Source organism: Dipodomys ordii, unplaced genomic scaffold (genome assembly GCF_000151885.1).
Source record: "Dipodomys ordii isolate 6190 unplaced genomic scaffold, Dord_2.0 Scaffold57, whole genome shotgun sequence".
Classification (NCBI taxonomy): Eukaryota; Metazoa; Chordata; class Mammalia; order Rodentia; family Heteromyidae; genus Dipodomys; species Dipodomys ordii.
The window spans coordinates 13,489,424-13,509,420 of record NW_012267273.1 but is presented as its reverse complement, the minus strand read 5'-3'; the positions used below and the strand labels follow the sequence as shown (position 1 = coordinate 13,509,420).

Sequence of the window (19,997 nt, the reverse complement as noted above, 5' to 3'; positions counted from 1 at the left end):
AAGATTTTAAACTGAACATTCATTCCTCAATAATTATTTTTCTTTTACAGCAAAATGTTATTGGGAAAGAGATAATAACATAAATGAAATTACCTTACCTAGGCCCCAAAACTTACTAACTTTACTAATTTCAACCAAATGATAATTAAAATGATTAAAAGTTAAGCATTTGAATACAATTCATAATTTATTAGATTTTTTAAAAGCAAAAATCATATAGCATATACTTAGTTAAATGTTTCTTTTTGTATTAGAACTGTCTTTCAAAAAATTCAAAGCAAAACTAATATTTGTCAGAAAAATTTATACAGAAGAAAAGAAAAAATACATGAAACTCCATGAAAAGATATTTGTGGAATGCCTACTATGATGGTTTAGGGATGACTAAAGTATTCAACATATAATACCTATTCAACAAAATAATACCTATTCCTGTGTGGAGTTTTATTCTGAGGGGGAAATAATCATCTGTGAACACACACTCATGGTATGATGAGTGGGAATAACAGCTATAAATTAAATTGGCAGGACACAGGTTGGGAGTTTTATAAAGTTCCATTAAAAAAAACAAAGACCTTAAAGACGTGAGGGAGTAGACCATGTGGCTACAGAGAGGAAGAGTATTCCAGGTAGAAGGAAATACAAGTGTAAATGCACTGGAGGATATGTTTCAAGATATGAGATATATTTCAAAAATAAAGGTAACAAAATTTGATGATAGGTTAGATGCAAAATTAAAGTTTTGGCCTAGGTAACTAGAAATAAAGTTCCCCTTTACTGAAATGAAGAACAATGAATGGATGTCATGTTAGAATGAAATAAAGAACTGATAGACATGCAATTGGAACAAATAAGTAGACCCTCAACATAATACCCTAGGGTTCACAAGAGATAAAAAGTTGGGTATCATTGGTGATGTTGTTTAAGCACTCTAGACGGTAAGTGATGACAGAGAATACATCAAAGAAGAGAACTCTGGAAAATTTCAATGTTTAAAGAGACAAAGAATATGAAGGAAAAATCCAGAAAGGAGATTAAAGAACTGAGTGATAGAGGATAACTAACAAAAGTGTGTCTAGAAGGACAAATTGGGCAGCTTGATCAGATGCTGGTGACATACTACTGAGAAAGATTCAACTGAGATCTAACTGTTTGACTTTCATTGCACAAAAGTCATTGATGACAGCAGAAAAAACGCTGTTTCAGTGTAAGATGGTGGAGAAATAGTCAAGGAAGAGTTGTGTGTTTTAATTTGGGGAAGAAAGAATCAAGGAAGGGTTGTGTGTTTTATTGGGGAAGAGTATGTTCTGATGGAAAAAATTGTTTAATGGAGGAGAGGGAAAAAGGTAATGGATGAAAAGAAGCAGACAGGAAAAAATTTCCTTGGGTTCCAGTGCATGAAAGGAAACAGTTGGGGCTAGTGATGATGGCTCACATCTATAATCTGAGCTATTTAAAGAGGCTTAAATCTGAGGACAGTGGTCCAAAGCCAGCCTGGGCAGTAAAGTCGGTTAGACTCTTAGCTCCAATTAACCAGCAAAAAGCTGGACGTGAACTGTGTCTCTCAAGTGGTAAAGCATTAGCCTTGAGCAAAAAAGCATAGGGACAGCAGGCACGCACGCGTGCACGTGCGCACACACGCACACATGCACACACACGCACACACACACGCACACACACACACAGGAAAAAGAAAATAGTTTGGTACAGGTACAGAAAAAACTTCAACTTTAGGTATAACCTAAGGGAAGGCAGAGAATATAAGCAAAGAGGCTGATAGTTACAGACAGCTGACAGTGGGAATATGTAGGCTTCAAGCAACAAAGTACAGAAACTTGGCAAGGAAGCAAAACCTGGTTTCTTATCTCAGGAGTCAACTGTACCAGAGGTACTTATCTTTATTCAACAGTCAACTGGTAGTTAAGCTATAACTTATAACATACATTACAGATACATAACATATAAGTTATAATTTAACAAGCTGACAGGTAGTTAAGATATTATTAACAATTCCATTATCATGGTAGTCTTTCATTCGTAGTTCTTCCTAAAAGATTTGCCATTGACAAGTATGACAGAATGTAATGACAACCAAACATTGACTCATGTGTCCTTTCTTTTTAGATCTGTACAGATGTCAAATTTATAGTCAGCATAACAGTAATGCTATTAGCATCATAAAATGAAGCATCGGTTATATAGTCATATAGTTTGTCATTTTATGCTTTAAAAATTATGAAATTTATCATATTAATCAAATACTACTTAAGAGAAAACCCCCCAAAGTTCACCCAATTTCATTAGTTTCTCTCTTGAGCTGCTAAAATGGTGTATGAGGGTAGAATTTTCTATCCTAGAACCATTTGGTGTTATAGTTAATACACAGTACATACACTAATACTCTATAAAGATTTAGTTATGAAATCTTATAAGCCAGTTACTTAATATTTACAGGACTATTTGAAGAAGTCTACTTTTAAGGCTAGTTGTATGATGGCTTTCCCTCAACAGGTTAAATTACAATAAAAAGAGGTCATCCCATAGTTAACCTTCAGGCAAGTATTGAAAACCAGATATGTAACCCCTCTGTACAGTATTTTCACAATTAAAAAAAAGGAAACCAGATATAGTGAAATAAACAAAATGTTTAGCAGTTTAAATATTAAAGAAAGATATACATACACACATTATATCCCTTAAAATGTATATATAAACACAGTATTTATAAATACATAAAAGTGTTTAGTGAATTAATTTTGTTAACATAAAACCAAATTAAAAAACTAATGTAATAAATTACTTTGGTTTGAATTTTGAAAACAGGCCAACAAGGTATCAGGAACTGTACTAATACAATTTTTAGGTTTTTTTGTGAGTGTTTCAGGCTATTCACCCTAAAGTTTAATTCCACTGAGATAGGAGAAAAAGATAAACAGATGCAGTTGACCCAATAAAAGGTGACTGGTTCTAACCCTGAGTCATGCCTTTACATTATTGGCTTCTTCCTGTACAATAGATTCTTTTTAAGCTAAAGTAGTGGGACTTTGTCAACCTTTCTTCTACTCCCAAATTGTTTCCTATCCTGGTCATCCTTTTTTTCCTATTCTGGTCATGCATTTTTCCTCATGGAACTGGTCTACCTTCAATGAATTACAAGTTTGTTTCCCTCTTCTTCAGATTCCCCAGTGTGGCTAACAGACTAATATCTCCGCATTTGTTTCTAACCTATACAGATGTTATACATAGTCTGATTAGACAATGATCCTGTTTAAACAAACTATAATCTAGACATCCTGGCTTAGAAAAATCTGCTTTTGATATACTGTACTGAAGAGTCCTTAATTCCCTATAATCCCCTAGTAATTTTTTTACATGACTCAATTTAGTTATAATGATTCTGTATATTCCTAAATAAATTTGTGAATCTGAGGAGAATCATTTGTAAACAATCAAGAATCCACACAATACATAATTGTACATATCTTTAAAATTATAATTATTAAAAAACTAAACTGTTGTAGTATGTGTAGTCTGCTTAATTACAATAACAATCCTTCCATACATCTCATCCAGGATTTTTCTAGTTAATTGGAGATAGAGTCTCTCTGATTTTTTCCTGGCAGAAAAGAGAGAAACTATCTCTCAAGTAGCTTTACCACTTGATCCTCATAAGCGACTGGCACTCAACAAAAAGAAGCTTTTAAACATGGGAAATATTCAGAAATAATACACTGAAAACTTTCCCAAGCTTACTTTAGGAAACAACTCAGAGATGTCTGATAAGTATTACTGAGAAAAAAAGATAATACTGTATATTTTGAAATGCTTTTTATAAATAAAATTAATGTATCATTTAACCTATATAATTTCAACCCAGTCACTTTTTTTACTTTAAAAACACAATTTTATAACAGTTTTAAAAGCCACATTTTGTTAAATGTTCAATCAATGCACATGTATAAAAATAAAATATTCTCATTAAATTCAGGGTATGTATATGCCAAATATAATTTCACATGGTCTGAGAGATAAATTGAAATAAAATTCAAGAATACAAAAAGTGAATAAGCAAAAACAAAAGAAAAAAACTTACCAATTGATTTCAAATTTCACCCATCTATTTACTGTCCTTATTCAGTTCTAAAACCTTCAGCCAGTTTTGTAGTCCTCTCTACATATACTATTCTTCAGGTCATACTTTATTGTATAATCACTTCACTTCTGCCATCAGTTCCTTTTTATCCTACCCATACTTAGTACCTATTCTTACATATTCATTTATATAGAAAAATCACATTATCTTAAAACTATATCCAGAAATTAAAATATTTTTGCAACAAGCTAAGAAAAAATACTTTGTCCCATAAGATAAAAGAAATAGATTAAGTAAGCAAAGCAACTCTCCTAGATATCATCAAATAGGCAAACAGGAAATAGGCAGAGTTAATGAAATTCTAAAGACTGAAGTATAACTGAAGATATACTTCTCAGCCTCTCTCAGTGCAAAGATTACTACATTTCTCATAAAACCTTTATAGAATCTTTAAAGAGGGATTAGGGTGAAGACAGACAACAACCTTACCATGACGGCATAGTGTAGGTAAGAGAAATAAGACAAATTAGTGAAAATAAGAAAAATACATTTTTATAAGTTCTTTTCCAGAAATCAATAGGTTTATAAAATATAAAAATTTTTAGCTGGTCTCTGGTGGATCCTGCCTTTAATCCTAGCTACTCAGGAGGCTGAGATCTAAGGATTACTCTTATTTCCAATTAACCACCAGAAAACTGGAAATGGCACTGTGGCTCAAGTGGTAGAGCACTAGCCTTGAGCACAAGAGCTCAGGGAAAGTGCCCAGGCCCAGAGTTCAAGCCCCACAACTGACAAAAAAAATATGAAGAGTAGAAGAGAAAGAGGACTCCATTTGGGCTATAAAAGACCTCTTCTTAGTTGTATTTGAGCTGTAACTTATAGAAAAAGAACTAGTCACATGTTAAGAAAAATTTCTGGGTACAGAAACAATAGGCTCATAATCAAAAACAAAGAAAGAGGTAAAAGAGAGACTGGCACAATAAAGGAATGTAAAGGAAATCAGCATTTCTAAAGAGAAATGATCATCAGGAGATTAAAAAAAAAGAGAGAGAAAGTGAAATAAAGCTAGAGTAGTTGGCACAGGCCAGGCTAACAGGTCTATAGTAAAAAATTCAAAGTACCTTCTTTTTAGACAGATTTTACAAGGTCTAAATATAATCAGCTTTCTCTGAACGTTTTTAAAAAGATATATGATTTAACATCTTAAACATTCTAACGGCTTCATGAAGGACAATTAATAAAGGAACAAGAGAAGATGATGGGAGAACAATTAGACAAATGATAGTGTGATGAAAAGAAGTAAAATACATCTTAGAAATAGAACCAACAGGACTTCCTAATAAATTGTGTGTGGCACATAAAGAAAGGAAAAGAATAAAAATAACTCATGGGTTATTGAAATGAGCAAGTAGTGAGGTGGTACTATAATTTATTAACCCATTTAAAAGGTCTAAGATAGAATCAATTAGGGGACAGGAAAGGCATGAAGCTAAAATAAGTTTTAGCTTGAACACAATAAAATTAACATGTTCAAAACTAACTAAAAATTATCAAAATAGAATCACTTGAGTCTGAGTTCATAGTATAAAATCAGAGTGTTGATAATGTGTTCATATACCTCTAAAAGACTTATATTTATAGAAGATTTTAATATCTAAGGGCTAACGATATAAATACCTAAGGATAGAGAAGTCAAGAGGGCCAGGACTCAGGGGTTCAACTATTAAACTCAAACACAGATAGAACAAGAAACACTAATGGCTATTAAAAACCAGCTACAACTGATATTAACAGTAAACAGGCAAATAGGGTATCATAAAATGTTTCAAGAAAGCAGAAGACTATATTAAATGCAACTGGGTAAAAAAAATCCACTGAGATCTAATACAAATATCCTCTAAATTTCACAAGATGTAGGTCATTGGTGGCTTTGACAAAAAGGGACTAGAGATTCAAAAACAGATTCTAGGTGGCAGATGAATAAATAGGATAAGAGGCAGTACAGGTAAACAACACTTTTGAAGACTTTATAAAAGGAGTAGAGAAAAAATCAGTAGAGAAGCTATGGAGAATTTGAGAAGCTTAACAGCAGATTTTTTTTTTAAGAAAAAAGAGAAGGGAGTGGCACTGTGGCTCAAGTGGTAGAGCACTAGCCTTGAGTACAAAGAGGCTCAGGAACAGCACCCAGGCCCAGAGTTCAAGACCCAGGACAGACAAAAAAATTACTGAGCAAGAAAAAAGAGGGGAAAAAAAGCATGTATGAGGCTGAAAGGAAAGAAAACTGGTATTAATAATGATAAAGAAGTAAGAGCACAGTCCTTGAGAAGCTTCAAGGAAATAGAAACTGTACTAGCTAGCATCTGACAAAGATACATTTCCTCCAAGATGTGTTTCTGATTCTATCACAATGTGAGTAAAGATGATGGAAAAATAGTAGATTGGATAGCAAGAAAGTGAATGTTTTTCTTTTCACTGTAAATGAAACTCTGCAGCTAAAATGAGATAAAGTTGAATGTAAGCTGGCTACCAGTGGCTCATGCCTGTAATCCTAGTTACTCAGTAGGCTGAGATCTGAGGATCATGGTTCAAAGCCAGCACAGACAGGAAAGTTCATGAGACTATTATATCTAATTAACCACTAAAAAGCTGGAAGGAGAGCTGTGGATCAAGTGGTCGAGTGTTAGCCTTGAGCAAAAAAAGCTCAGGGACAATGCCCAGGCCTTAAGTTCAAGCCCCAGGACTGGTACCAAAAGGAAAAAAGAAAGATGAATGGTTAAAAATTTGAGAGACATGGCTAGGCCCAGTGGTCATACTTGTAATCCTACTTAAGAAGTTGAGCTTGGAAAGATCACAGTTTGAGGCCAGCCTAGGCAGAACGTTTGTAAGACTTCTGGTGCCCTGCATCTTGAATATACATTTTTCTAATTTGGAGAGGGGAAGGGAAATAACAAAATGCTGAAATAAGGATATAGGTTTACCCACAAGACACTATGTTGAAAACGAACTTTGCAGGGGGAGGGAGGAACTAGGGAAGTGGGGAAGGTAGGGATGGTAGGGGAAAAACAAAGAAGGAGGTAACAATGCTCAAAACGAAAGGTACTCATTACCTTGTGTAACTGTAACTCCTCTGTACACTATTTTTACAATAAAAAACATAAATAAAAAGAAAGTTTGCAAGATTTCATCTTGAAAATAAGCTAGTTGTGGTGGTATGCATCTGTCTTCACAGTAATGAGAAAGAAATGTGAATTCAAGGATCTTAGGCTGCCAACCCACTGGAAATTATGAAAATAAAAAGGGCTGGGGGGTTCAAATAGAAGAGTGCCCTCTAGCAAGTAGAAGGCCTCGAAACCCCAGTATCACACACCAAAAAAAAGTTTGAAAAACGTAAGGGGTAAAATGACATGTTGCTGGGGCAGCAAAATGAGTTGAAAGGCAGGCTACTTTAATACTGCTGAGCAACCCACTGAAATCTGGGGTCATTATTTTCTTCACTATTACTTGGTGATTCAGTTGTAGACTGAGGGAAGCAGCCAAGTTCAACCACAGGTAGAGTTTTGCCAGGTGGCTTTCACATCCTCATTGCCCCTTTCCTTCACTAATTAAAATGACAAAGAAAATGAAAGGGATATGAAGAAAAGTCATGAACATTTACATAAAGAGGTATTCATAGCAAGACAAATAAAGACAGAAACAAATGTTTTCATTTTCTCTATGTTTATAGAACACATAAGTAGAAATATATTAATAGAAATCATGGTTGACACTGCTACCTACTACACTCATCCAAAAGACAATTCTCAATATTAATCAAACCATTGGGACTTAGGCTATGTTAAATGCAAAAGGATTGGGAAAAATACAAAACAAAACAGAACAAAACACACAAGTCCTTACTGTTGAAATGTTGGACTCCTGAAAGGGCTACTGTCAGAACAATTACAGAATATAACCTTTAAATATATGTCCTCAAATCTTCTTCATTAACAATGATACTATCTTTGAAACACAAAAACTGATTATTCAGTTTAGATAAGCAAAATTCTTTCAGTAATCTTCCAGTTAAAAATATGTTTACTTTTTTGAAATGATAATATGTTCATCATAAAAAATACTTTAATATCTAATACACTAAAGACTGGAGATACAGCAATTTGAAGTGTGGCATGAAAATGTATGAAATATCCATGGTAAAAGTAAAAGAGAGCCTAGTGCTGGTGGCTCACACCTGTAATCATGGCTACTCAAGAGGCTGACATCTGAGGATTGCAGTTCAAAGCCAACCTGGTGGGAAAGTTCATGAGACGCTTATCTGCAATTAACTACCAGAAAACTAGAAGTGGCACTGTAGTTCAAACGGTAGATCGCTCACCTTGAGCTGAAGAGCTGAGGGACAGCACCCAGGCCCAGAGTTTAGGCCCCACAACTAACAAAAAAAACGAAAATGAAATTCCAAAAGAATCAACTCAACTGTATTTAAGAAAAAAACACAACTAAGCTGGGTGTGATAGTGAACATCTGTAATACCTGCTCTTTAGAGACTGAAGCAGCAGGAGAATCATGAATTTGAATCCAGCCTGGGCTATGAAGCACTGTCTCAAAAACAAAAACACAACAAAAAACAGCGGAGTTGTAAAAGGCTCACGCTTAAAATCCTAGCTATTCATTCAGAAGGCTGCCAGGGGACTCCTCTTTGAGGCAGCACCTCTCTTTACAGAGGATACTTTCCTTTCATGGCTTTCCTTTCACCTAAAATATAAAAATAAAAATGAAATTTAAAAAATAAAAAAACAATGTTGCCAATAAAGGCAGGAAAATCCAGCTCTGAAAATGCTAGGCCGGGCTGGGTACCATTGGGTTATAGGTACTCAAGAGGCTGAGATCTGAGGATGTCAAAGGCAGACTGGAGAAAAGTCCCCACGACTCTCATCCCTAATAAACTACCAAAAAAAGCTGGAAGTAGAGCTGTAATTCAAGTAGTAGAGCTCTAACCTTGAGCACAAAAGCTCAGGGTCAGCACCCATGTCCTGAGTTCAAGACCTAGGAACACACATAGAAACACATACATATAAGCCAGGCTGAAGGTGTGTCTCAAGGGATAAAGTACAAGCTGACCAAGGGGGAAAGGCCAAGCCCAGGTAACAGAGGTTGAAACTGGTTAAAATCTTTAAGAATATTTCTTCAGATATTATCCCTTCAAAATTTTCTGTCTCTACCAATTTTATTTGCTGTGCAAAATAACCTTTTAATTCCTTATGCTTCTACTTCTCAAACCTTTCAGAATAATTTTCCCCCTTAAATTGTATACATCTGTGCTTTGTCAATATGAATACAGGAAACTTGTTTTTGCAGCTCAGCTTTAGCTTATTATCATGGAAAAATGTATAATGTTAACAGTTACAAAATTCACTCTGGCTTCTATTCATATAGAAACTAAGATCAATTGCCAAAAATGGGATATAGTGCTAAAACACTGCTTAATTTAAAACACCCCATATTTGGCAATTTGGCATAAGTTTCCAGAGAAAGCAGAATAAAGAGACAGTTTTAGCAGCTAAGCTGTTAGGATTTTTTTTAATAGGCATTTGCTTTAGAGGTCTGACAGCTGTATCTTTAGCTATATTTCTTGGTAATACTTTTAGTTCTATCTAAAATGCTTCCTTAGGAGAATCTTTAAAAATCAGCATTTTATTGTTAATTATATTTATGTGGGGGCTGGGAATGTGCCTTAGTGATAGAGTGCTTGTCTAGCATGCATGAAGGCCTGGCTACAATTCCTCAGTCCCACATAAACAGAAAAAGCAGGAAGTGGCACTATGGCTCAAGTGGTAGTTATAGCTTTGAGTAAAAGAAGCTCAGAGACAGTGCCCAGGCCCTGAAGGTTCAAGTCCCAGGACTGGAAAAAAATAAATAAATAATTTTAAAAAGTTGTATTTATGTGGATAAAGTATGCATAAACATAAACAGACATATATAAATGTAGGTTAAAATGCCAAGTACACTACAGACATAAAGATTAGTATATTGCATAGTTGGGAGGGAAAAAGGTTGAACATGAGAGAAAAATAGTATTTTCAAAGAATTTTGAGTTATTTTTTATTTTTCAAAGAATTTGAGTTATTTTTGGATACTAACATTTAGTACTAAGAAGATGAAAATTTGGTAGAAATATTCTTTTTCAAGTATATAGTGGAGAAATAACTATTTTAGTAAAATATATTTTGTTGTTGATAAGAGGCCACATCAAATTCACTATCCAGAATATATAAAAAGATTAATTATCTTGAGGTAAAATAATATAGTGGGACTAACAATAAGGAACTATTATTTTCACTACCACTCTAATATAGACTCAAAGCCAAATACGGCTAGAAAAACATCTGCTACCGTATCTTTATAAACCTTTGATGTAAATTAGATTCCTGCTATTTTAAAAAATTCATGCAATTCTTGCTACTTACATAAAACTCACTGAATTTTAAGGTGTATGTTCACATGTTACAAATCATTTTGATCATTTATTCCACCAAGAAGTTGATGTGATTCAAAACAGCCTAAAAAGTTTTCATTACCAGAATTTCATCAGATGAACAGCCTACTTGAGTAAAATCCTCACCAGACTGATGATGTGTATGCTGTCCAGATGCTTCAACAGACTGCCTTTGTTCACTGTCTGGAGAAGACAACAAAGTAGAATGAGGGCTTTCCATGGAAGATGGTACTGAATAAGGCTGAACTGACATTGCAGAGGATGTAGACGGTTGAAGAAGTTGTTCAGCTGGAGTATCTACATCCATTGCAGTTTCACCCACTTCCAAATCAGGACTTGAAGGTACAGTAGGAAGAGCTGAAACATCAGACTGATTTGTTCCACCTTTAAAAAACACATGTTAATGCAAATCCAAATTTTTAAATGTTAAAAAACAACACTTAAGAGATATGTTTTGAAAAAACACATCCATGCATACATATACACAAAACAAATTATTATTTCAGGATCTCAATAACAGCCACTAGTGGTTAGGTACAATTAACCAAATAGGCAGTCAAATCAAAGTGGGGGAGGGTAAAAAATAATCAAAATCTCTAGCACATTCTTGTTAAACCTTTCCAAGTACAGAAAACTTACTTATAAAATTTATATATTTCCATTTTCAAGGTACATTTTAAAAGGGCTTAAAACTCATGTTCTTTTATTTTATTTTTGAGATAGGTAAAAGAGAAAGGCCTGTAGAACTAGAAGGGACAAAATATACTAAAATCTGGTAATTACTATAGATATATAAAAATATCAATGATTTTGATTATGTAAATATGAATATAAGCTGGCTTCCATGACAGTTTTTCCCAGCTTTCCAATGACTTAAATTTAAGAAAAATTACCTCTAGGTCTAGATCTTCCTCGTCCTCTATTGCTTTGTGCAACCTCACTTGCTTCTTCAAACCATCTTGACAGCATGTCAGACATTCTCTGCATCAGTGACACATTGGGACTTTGCTCTCCTGTTACAACATAAATCTTATGAAAGAGCTTAGTAGTAAGTCAGGGGCTCCCATTAATGCAAAAACCTAGACTTGAAAGAGCTTTAAAACCAGAAGTGGTGGTGCATGCCTATAATTCCAACTACTTGAGAGGCAGAGAAAGGATGATTTTATATTTGAGGTTAGTTCAAAGTTAGTGTAACATTCTATCTCAAAAACCTAAAATAATTAGTTGGGTACTGATGGATGCCTGTAATACTATTAGGGAAGCTGAGATTTAACTGAAGTTCAAGGCCAGATCAGGCAGGAAAGTTAGTGAGAGTCCTCAAACCATAACTAGTGTGGTTGTACATGCCTGTCAGCTTCTTGGGATTATGAAATCAGCCTTTTGACTAATAAAGTCCACATGACTTCAACAGAAGCGTGGCATGGTGGCCTGTATCTATCATTCTAGCTACAGGAAGCCTAAAATAGGTGGATCTCAATAGAAGAGTTCACCCAGGAAGGAAGGCCCTAACTAAAAATAATGTGAAAAGGGGGATGGAAGTGTGGCTCAGAAGCAGGGCACCTGGGTCTGGGAAGGTGGCTCAGTGGTAGAGTGCTTGCCTCGCATGCATGAGGCCCTGCGTTTGATCCCTCAGTACCACATAAGCAGGAAAAAAAAAAAAAGCTGGAAGTGGCGCTGTGACTTAAGTGATAGAGTACTAGCCTTGAGCTGAGGGACAGTGCCCAGGCCCAGAGTTCAGGCCCCAAGACCAACAAAAGAAAAAAGAAAAAAAAAAGAAGAAGTAGGGCACCTGATCAGCAAGTATTTGGCCACAAGCTCAAATCCCAGGACTTCCAAAATGAAAAAAAGAACTAAACAAAAAGGTTGAGAGCATGGCATAGCATGCATGAAGCCAGTACTAGAAAGAAAAGAAAGCAATTAAAAAAATCAATATGTCAAGGTGGGCGCAGGTGGCTCAGGATTGTAATCCTAGCTACGCAGGAGGCTAAGATCTGAGGATCTGGGTTCAAAGCCAGCCCAAGTAAGAAAGTCTGTGAGACTCTTGTCTCCAATAAACCAATAGAAAACCAGAAGTAGAGGTATGGCTCAAGTGGTAGAGCACCAACCTTGAGGCTGAAGAGCTCAGGGATAGTGTATAGGCCCAGCGTTCAAGCCCCACAACTGACAAGAAAAATAAAAATAAAAAAATCAATATGCCAGATAAATTATATTAATATATAAAAACCTATTAGGAGATTTCATTACACTTTATAATTTTTATACTGACTTTTCACAAGAGTAGTAAGATCATCAAGAGTAAGGCTCACAACTCTATCTGTGCATATTTAGTACTTTCACAATATGATTGCCTAGATAGGAGGGGCATATGAATGCAAGGACTCATTAATTCTAAGTTGAACACATTGAAAGAAAGACCTGAACTCTTTCAAGAGCATTACTGCCAAACAGACACAAAATAACCCTGGGTTGGACCCTACTGCATGTTGGTGGAGTGTTAACTTGTTCAAACACTTTGGAAAGCAGTATGGAGGTTCCTCAAAAGACTCCACATAGAGCTCCCCTATGACCCAGCAATCCCACTTTTGGGCATTTACCCAAACGATCACAAACAAGGCTACCAGCACAACTATCTTTATTGCAGCATTATTTACCATAGCTAAGATATTGAACCAACCCTGATGCCCTGATGCTCCTCAGTAGGTAAATGGATCAAGAAAATGTGGTGTATACACGTACACACACACACACACACACACTGGAATTCTATGTCTCCATCAGAAAGAATGACATTGCTTCAGTTGTTAGGAAATGGAAAGACTTGGAAAAAATTATTTTAAGTGAAGTAAGCCAGGCCCAAAGAAACATAGGTCCCATGGTTTCCCTTATTTGCAATAACTAGTACATGTGTAGGACAAGCCGAAAAGGCCAAAAGCTATGTACATATGACCATATAAAATGACCTTAAGCGGAATGAACCCCAAGATAGGGGCACAAATATCTTTTTTCTTTCTTGCTATTGTTTCTAACATATTTATAATGTATCATGTGATTTTTTTTGTTTCATTGTAAAATGTTCCTCCCCCACGGTATGTACAACCCCTGTTTTCATTATATTTGATGTCAGTGCCCTGCATCTTGTATATACACTTCTCTAATTCGGGGAGGGGAAGGGAAAAAACAAAATGCTTAAATAAGGATACAGGTTGACCCACTGTAACAATGACGTGTACAAAACACAATGTTGAAAAACCGACAAAAAATAAAAATAAAAATCATTTAAAAAAAAAAAGAACTTTACAACTTTGAAGGATGGGGGGGACAGTGGATAGTTATAGAGGTGGGAAGGAAGGGATGGTAGGGGGAAAACAAAGGAGGAGGCAACAATGCTCAATAGGAAATGTACTCATTACCTTGCACATGTAACTGTAACCCCTCTGTGCGGCATTTTTACAATAAAAAATGTAAAAAAAAAATAACCCTGGGTTTTGCATGAATTATCCTGAAAATTGATTTGGCAAGTTACAGTATTTAAAACTAGCCAGAAGTATTTTATCTCTTCTATTACTCCCTTTCCTCTTTTTAAGCAAACAAGGACATTTTAAAATTGAAAGTACATGTCCAATTAAAATTGTAACAATTCCTTGCTAATATGGTCCTCAGTATCCTAGTGTTGTTAATGCTGTTGCAGCATACACATTTCAGAGGGAGGATTAAGAAAAGTTTAACTCAAGTATGGCTTCTGGAAGTTTCAGTGTAGTATTTTTATTCACTCAAATATCTTTGGCAAAAATTTAGTCATATGAAATTCTATGGAATACAGTCTTTTACTTACATGGCATTACTATGGTTAAGTATCATGTATTATATTACTAAGGAAGAGATAGAAAATGGATACAGGTAAACAAATGTCACAAAACGTTTGGAATTTGAAGTCACTCTGGGCTCCATCACTTCCTAATTGTGACTTCAGACAAGTTATCTAACCTGTCTGTACTAAAACAGCTTCACTGCTAAATGAAGTGTTACATCAAAGGATGTCTGCCAAAAAATAAATGCTCAGAATACTGTATTTGGTACATTTAGTCACTTGAAATATGAATTTACGTTCTTCATCTAAATTCTCTTTGATGGTATTTATATATATAGTAGAAAAGAGTACAAAGAAAGCAAAAAATGAAGTGGCGCTGTGGCTCAAGTGGTAGAGTGCTTGGCTTGAGCTGAAGAGCTCAGGGACAGCGCCCAGGCCCAGAGTTCAAGCCCCACAACTGACCAAAAAAAAAGAAATGTACTCTATCTGATGTTTAACCCCTATGTACATCACTTTTATAATAAAAAAAAAGCAAAAAAGCAATCCTGGCTTCACTACTGTGGTATCTTTGCCTGGTCTTTGCTTAAAATGGTAATAATATATGCCTGTGTTCCTTACATGCTTTGCTATATTATATGCAGATTTAAATGAGATGTAGGAAAGTGTTTTGTAAAAGTAAATGAAGATGCTCTAACATTTAAAAAATACATACAATTTAAAAATGAAATTTGCTTTTATACTTTCTGTGGAATCAGAAATTTACATTTATTCCTTTACGTATACATATGTAACGTCAAGGATAACTGCATTTACATATAAAAATAGAATGTGAGCAATATATGCTCTTGGTCATAAAAAGAGTAAGATTTTGACTAAGACTCATTTAATAAAATACACTTAGATTAATCCTGTTTTAAAGTATGTTATTTTAAAGCTTCCAAAGTAGTTTCTTATGCTTATCACTTAAGGCATTTGACATTTTTTATTATAAAACACTCAAGCTAGAAATTTAAACTAGCTTATTTTTCTAATATCTAGTAGAAGCTAAAATTAAGCAGTGTGATAACACTCAATATTCCATTGGGCAATGGACGTTCTTATATTTTCAGTGTGAATATAAATTATTTCACACTTTGGAAAGTAATCTGATAATTATTAACATTAAAATCAACTTGTCCAATGACTCAGCTATTCTACATCTAGGAATTTATTTTAAGATATACTTGTACAGGTATAAGATAATACAGATATTTATAAGAGTAAGAAATTGGAAATGAGCTAAAATACCATTTAATTTAAAATACCATACACTGCAAAGATCTGACCAATATATACTCACCATCTCTTTCTCGTTCACTTTCAGGCCTAGCTCTCGGGCCAGTATCTGACCAATCACCACGAAGTCTCAAACGCTTAACTGGAGGCTGTCGTAACTAAAGATAAGTATAGGTAGATTCTATGTAAGTCTAAACAAAAATGTATTCACTTTCCAACCTTTTCCCCCTCCCTTAATGACGAAGATTGAACCTAGACCTTGTACACACTAGGCAAGCACTAACACTTAGCTGTATCTCTAGCCCTCAACTCTGAAAGTATACTTTTAAGTCTAACAGATAATTCCCATTTCCCTACTACCTTTATTAAGTATATAAACGAGATGGTAGCTGAGTATATGAGACATTGATACAATACTTCATCAGTCTTTTGGAGCACTCTTCATAAATAACTACTGATGCTCACAATCCATAATTAGTATAGATGGTATACTTACTGTTAACCGAAAGCATCTGAGTGAAATTTAGAAATCATGTACATATGAATTCTATCACTGACAACAGAATTTAACCTCCTTAAACCTTAGTTTTGAACTGTTGTGTCTATGTAAGGTACCTACATATATAACAATAAAGTCATTACATTTACCTTTATTTGGTAATTTACTCTCCAGTTCTCCCCAGTATTACAAGTTTTATCACTTTCCTCAAACTTTGTAATCCTGTTATCCTGGGATATTAATTTCTTGTTACTTCAGGGAAAACAAAGAACACCTGTGGAACTGACACCAATTTCCTCAGCTAAATTCTATAAATTTACCTCTACAACTTTTTAACTCCTAACTTTTCTCAAGGATGCATCATTTATTCTGTTAACGCCTTAATCACTCCAATTTGTGCTTTTTATTTCTTCAGTCCACAATCACCCAGCTTTAACAATTATTCTATTCTATACCTACATCCATTTCTTCCATCTTGTTCTAACAATATGCTGAAGGATCTTAAGAACTTCAAGTTATAATTTTAAAAACAACATGGTAATATATATATATATACATATATATACAATTGTCCAACTCCAAATTTTTCATTTATACTTTACGATACTGCTCAAGTTTTACTAGTGTTGCCAGTAAAAATCTATTCTCTATTCTGTTCTATTTTATAGAATTTAGTATTTATATATAATTCTATTAAATTTCATACATTTGCTTGGCATAGTGGTATACATTTATAACCTCAGCACACAGGATGCAGAGGCAGAAGAATCACAGGTTGGAAGCCAGTCTGTTACAAAGTGAGTTTCAAAAAATAAAGTTATCTAGGTACAGGGAACTATACCTAGCTGTAATCCTAGCTATTCAAAAGGCTAGATCCAAAGGACTGGCATTCAAAGCCAACCCCCACAGAAAAGTCCTAGAGACCCCAAGTCCATAACCAATAATACCCTGGGCTAAAAGTGTAACCCCCCCCCAAAAATAATAAATCCTTAAAAATTCAACAACCCAATCAATAAGTGGGCTTTATTAAAGATTTAAAGAGAGACATCGCAGAAGGATTGCTGAACACATGGGCACAAATAGGCTGTTGGAAGTTTATCATCTCATTTTCTATTATTTTAACTGCCTTTTTGTAAGGGCTAAAAGTATTGATCTTTCTTGCTGTTCTGAGCATTTATGGAGTTAGAGAAACATTTTGCTATTAAATGTTTTCTCTTTAAATCAGCTCCTAAAGCCAGATGCCTGGCTTATACCTGCAATACTAGCTACTCAGGAGGCTGAGATCAGAGGATAAAGGTTCGAGGCCAACCCAGGCAAAAAAGTCAAAAAGACTCTTCAGTTACCACCAAAAAGCCAGAAATGGAGCTGTGACTCAGGTGATAGAGTGCTAGTCTTGAACAAAAAAGCTCAGAGACAGCTCCCAGACCCTGAGTTCAAGCCCTAGGACCAGCACAAAAAAAGGAAAAAAAATCAGTTCTCAGTACTTTTTTTTTTCAAGCCCTACTCTCAACTGGGGGGTTAGTTCAGAGGTATAGCACTTGCCTAGTATGAGTAAGATCTTGGGATGATGTCTAGCACCACAAGAAAAAAAAATTTAAATAGGAAAACTGTCCAATTATTTGACACATTAGAACAATACTCATCAGCCCTTTTTGCTTTTGTTAATTTAGTTATTTTGCCTTCAGGCTCAGAAGTCACTGGATAATTCCTCAATCTGATAAAGAACAGAGTTTTGAGCAAAGTTACCTCTTCTTGTCTCTCCTCTGCTGAAGGAGTCTTAAGTTCTCGTGCTGTATCATCTTTTGGGTCAAAAAGATAGATATAATCTGAAGAATAACTAACAAGAATCTCTTGGCCATCTTCACTGTAACACAGAGATGTCACTCTGCAGGACTTGTTATTAAGATGAGAAGGGATAAAGCGAGCAACCATTCCAGTAGTCCCCCGACCTGCATAATTCCCTAAATCAGAAAGCAGGAAGTTACACCTTTAGAAAGCATAATGTTTTCAAGTTTCAAAACTCAACCTAAATTATGATATATGTAACAATGAAGTGATATAAATCCAAACTATCACAGTTTACTTACAAAAATGTTATTTTTTACTTATCAGAGATCATAGCAAAATATATTTACAAAAAATTCATGATTGTTTGGATTCTAGCATATATATTTTGTTTAAATACAAGTTATGTAACTAGCCTATGATAATCATCACTATAAATCATTTTTAATGCCTTCAAATTAAGATAGTTTTTTAACAGGAAAGTTGATAGCATATAATATGGAATAAAATTCCATTTTTTTTTCTCCTTAGTGAATGATACAGATGCAGGGCCTTTCCCATGCTAGGCAACTGCTCAATACTAAATTACAGGTGCCTTAGCCCACAGTTTTATGAAACAAGGTCTCATTATAAACTCAGCCTGGCTGTAAGCTCACTATGTAGACAGGCTGACCTCAAACTTAAAATCCTCTAGCTTCTGCTTCTCCAGTGCTTGGATGATATGCTTATACTACCACACCTGATTTACAATTTTGATTTTAATTAACTCTGCTAATCTCCTATTGCAGATGTCCAGCTAGAAATGTAGGAAAGGATTTCTGTTCTTTTAAGAGATCCATTTTGTGGTAATATTTTTAAGGCAGTCTTGGGAAACGAACACATTAAGTGTTAAAACTGATAAGAGCACCATCCCAATACAATATTAAAAACACACTGAAATATCTTTTAAGAATAACCTATATCCTTTACATTTATGAATTCTTATACCAAGCTATCGAAATATTCAATTACCACATGTCACAAAAATTTATTTTTTAAATTAATGGAGACTCATATATTCTATAATATCATCTTTACCTGTAGCTCTTGTGCCAAGCATGCGTCGATCATATATTCGAACTGAGCTGTCAGAACAGCCAACAGCAAGGTAATATGGGACTGGTGGACAAATAGCTACAGATGTGGCAGCACGTCGACAGTTAATTAAAATATCCTACAAAATATCAGGACATTACCAATTACAGAGGATTTATAGTAGATTTATAGTTGTTTGTTTGCTGGGTTTGAACTTAAGGCCTTGAACTCACTTGGTCTGCTTGCTCATGGCTGCTCATGAACCATTTGAGCCATACCTCCAAATCAGCTTTTAGTTGGTTAATTTCAGATGGAATCTCACAGACATTTCTCCTCTGGCTGAGTAGTTGAGATTACAAGTATAAGCCACCACTGCCCAGATAGTATTTTTGCTTTAAAAAATACTTTATTGTTATTACAGAGGTGATGTACAGAGGAATTACAATTACATGAGTCAAGTACATTTCCTTTTGTACAGTGTCATCTGTTCCCTCACTCTCCCAGTTCCTCCCTCCCATCTCCACCATGAGTTGTATAGTTCACTTTCATCAATATCCAGTGAGCTCCACTGCTATACTTTTTCACCCTTTTTCCTTGGACTCTGAACCCTCTCCCTACGCTCCTGAAGATATACACATGAATACACCAGACATAGATAAAGATGACAGAATCAACAAAAATTTTTGTTTCCATACCTTGGAGTTCATTTCTCTATGTGTATTATTTTATATAAATATGAAGAGGCACTTAGGCACTTAGGCATTGCGCCTTTTTAATTCTCTCCTAAAATATCTTCTTTTGGTCTCGTTGTATGTATGTAGAATTCTGTATAATTTGTCATGTCCCAGTATGTTTTAGATCTAACTTATGCAGATCAGAGACAACATGGTATTTTTTAAATTTTATTTTATTTGTGAACATGCTGTACAGAGGAGTTACAATTACATGGGCAGGATAATGCGTACATTTCTTA

General features: G+C 34.9%; 1 protein-coding gene across 7 annotated transcripts in view; it reads right to left on the bottom strand.

Annotated features, from left to right (window-relative positions):
• Positions 1 to 19,997, bottom strand: part of Dcaf6 (DDB1 and CUL4 associated factor 6) — a 118,796-nt gene that overhangs the window by 56,741 nt on the left and 42,058 nt on the right. For 4 of the 7 annotated variants that reach the window (XM_013021811.1, XM_013021814.1, XM_013021818.1 and 1 more), the window contains 5 exons: positions 19,028 to 19,163; positions 17,912 to 18,126; positions 15,731 to 15,824; positions 11,477 to 11,596; positions 10,710 to 10,967 (listed from right to left, as the gene is read on the bottom strand). In XM_013021811.1, the coding sequence (XP_012877265.1) occupies positions 10,710 to 10,967; positions 11,477 to 11,596; positions 15,731 to 15,824; positions 17,912 to 18,126; positions 19,028 to 19,163 (823 nt within the window). The remainder of the gene's footprint in view (positions 1 to 10,709; positions 10,968 to 11,476; positions 11,597 to 15,730; positions 15,825 to 17,911; positions 18,127 to 19,027; positions 19,164 to 19,997) is intronic. The other 3 variants (XM_013021815.1, XM_013021816.1, XM_013021812.1) reach the window with 2 other exon arrangements.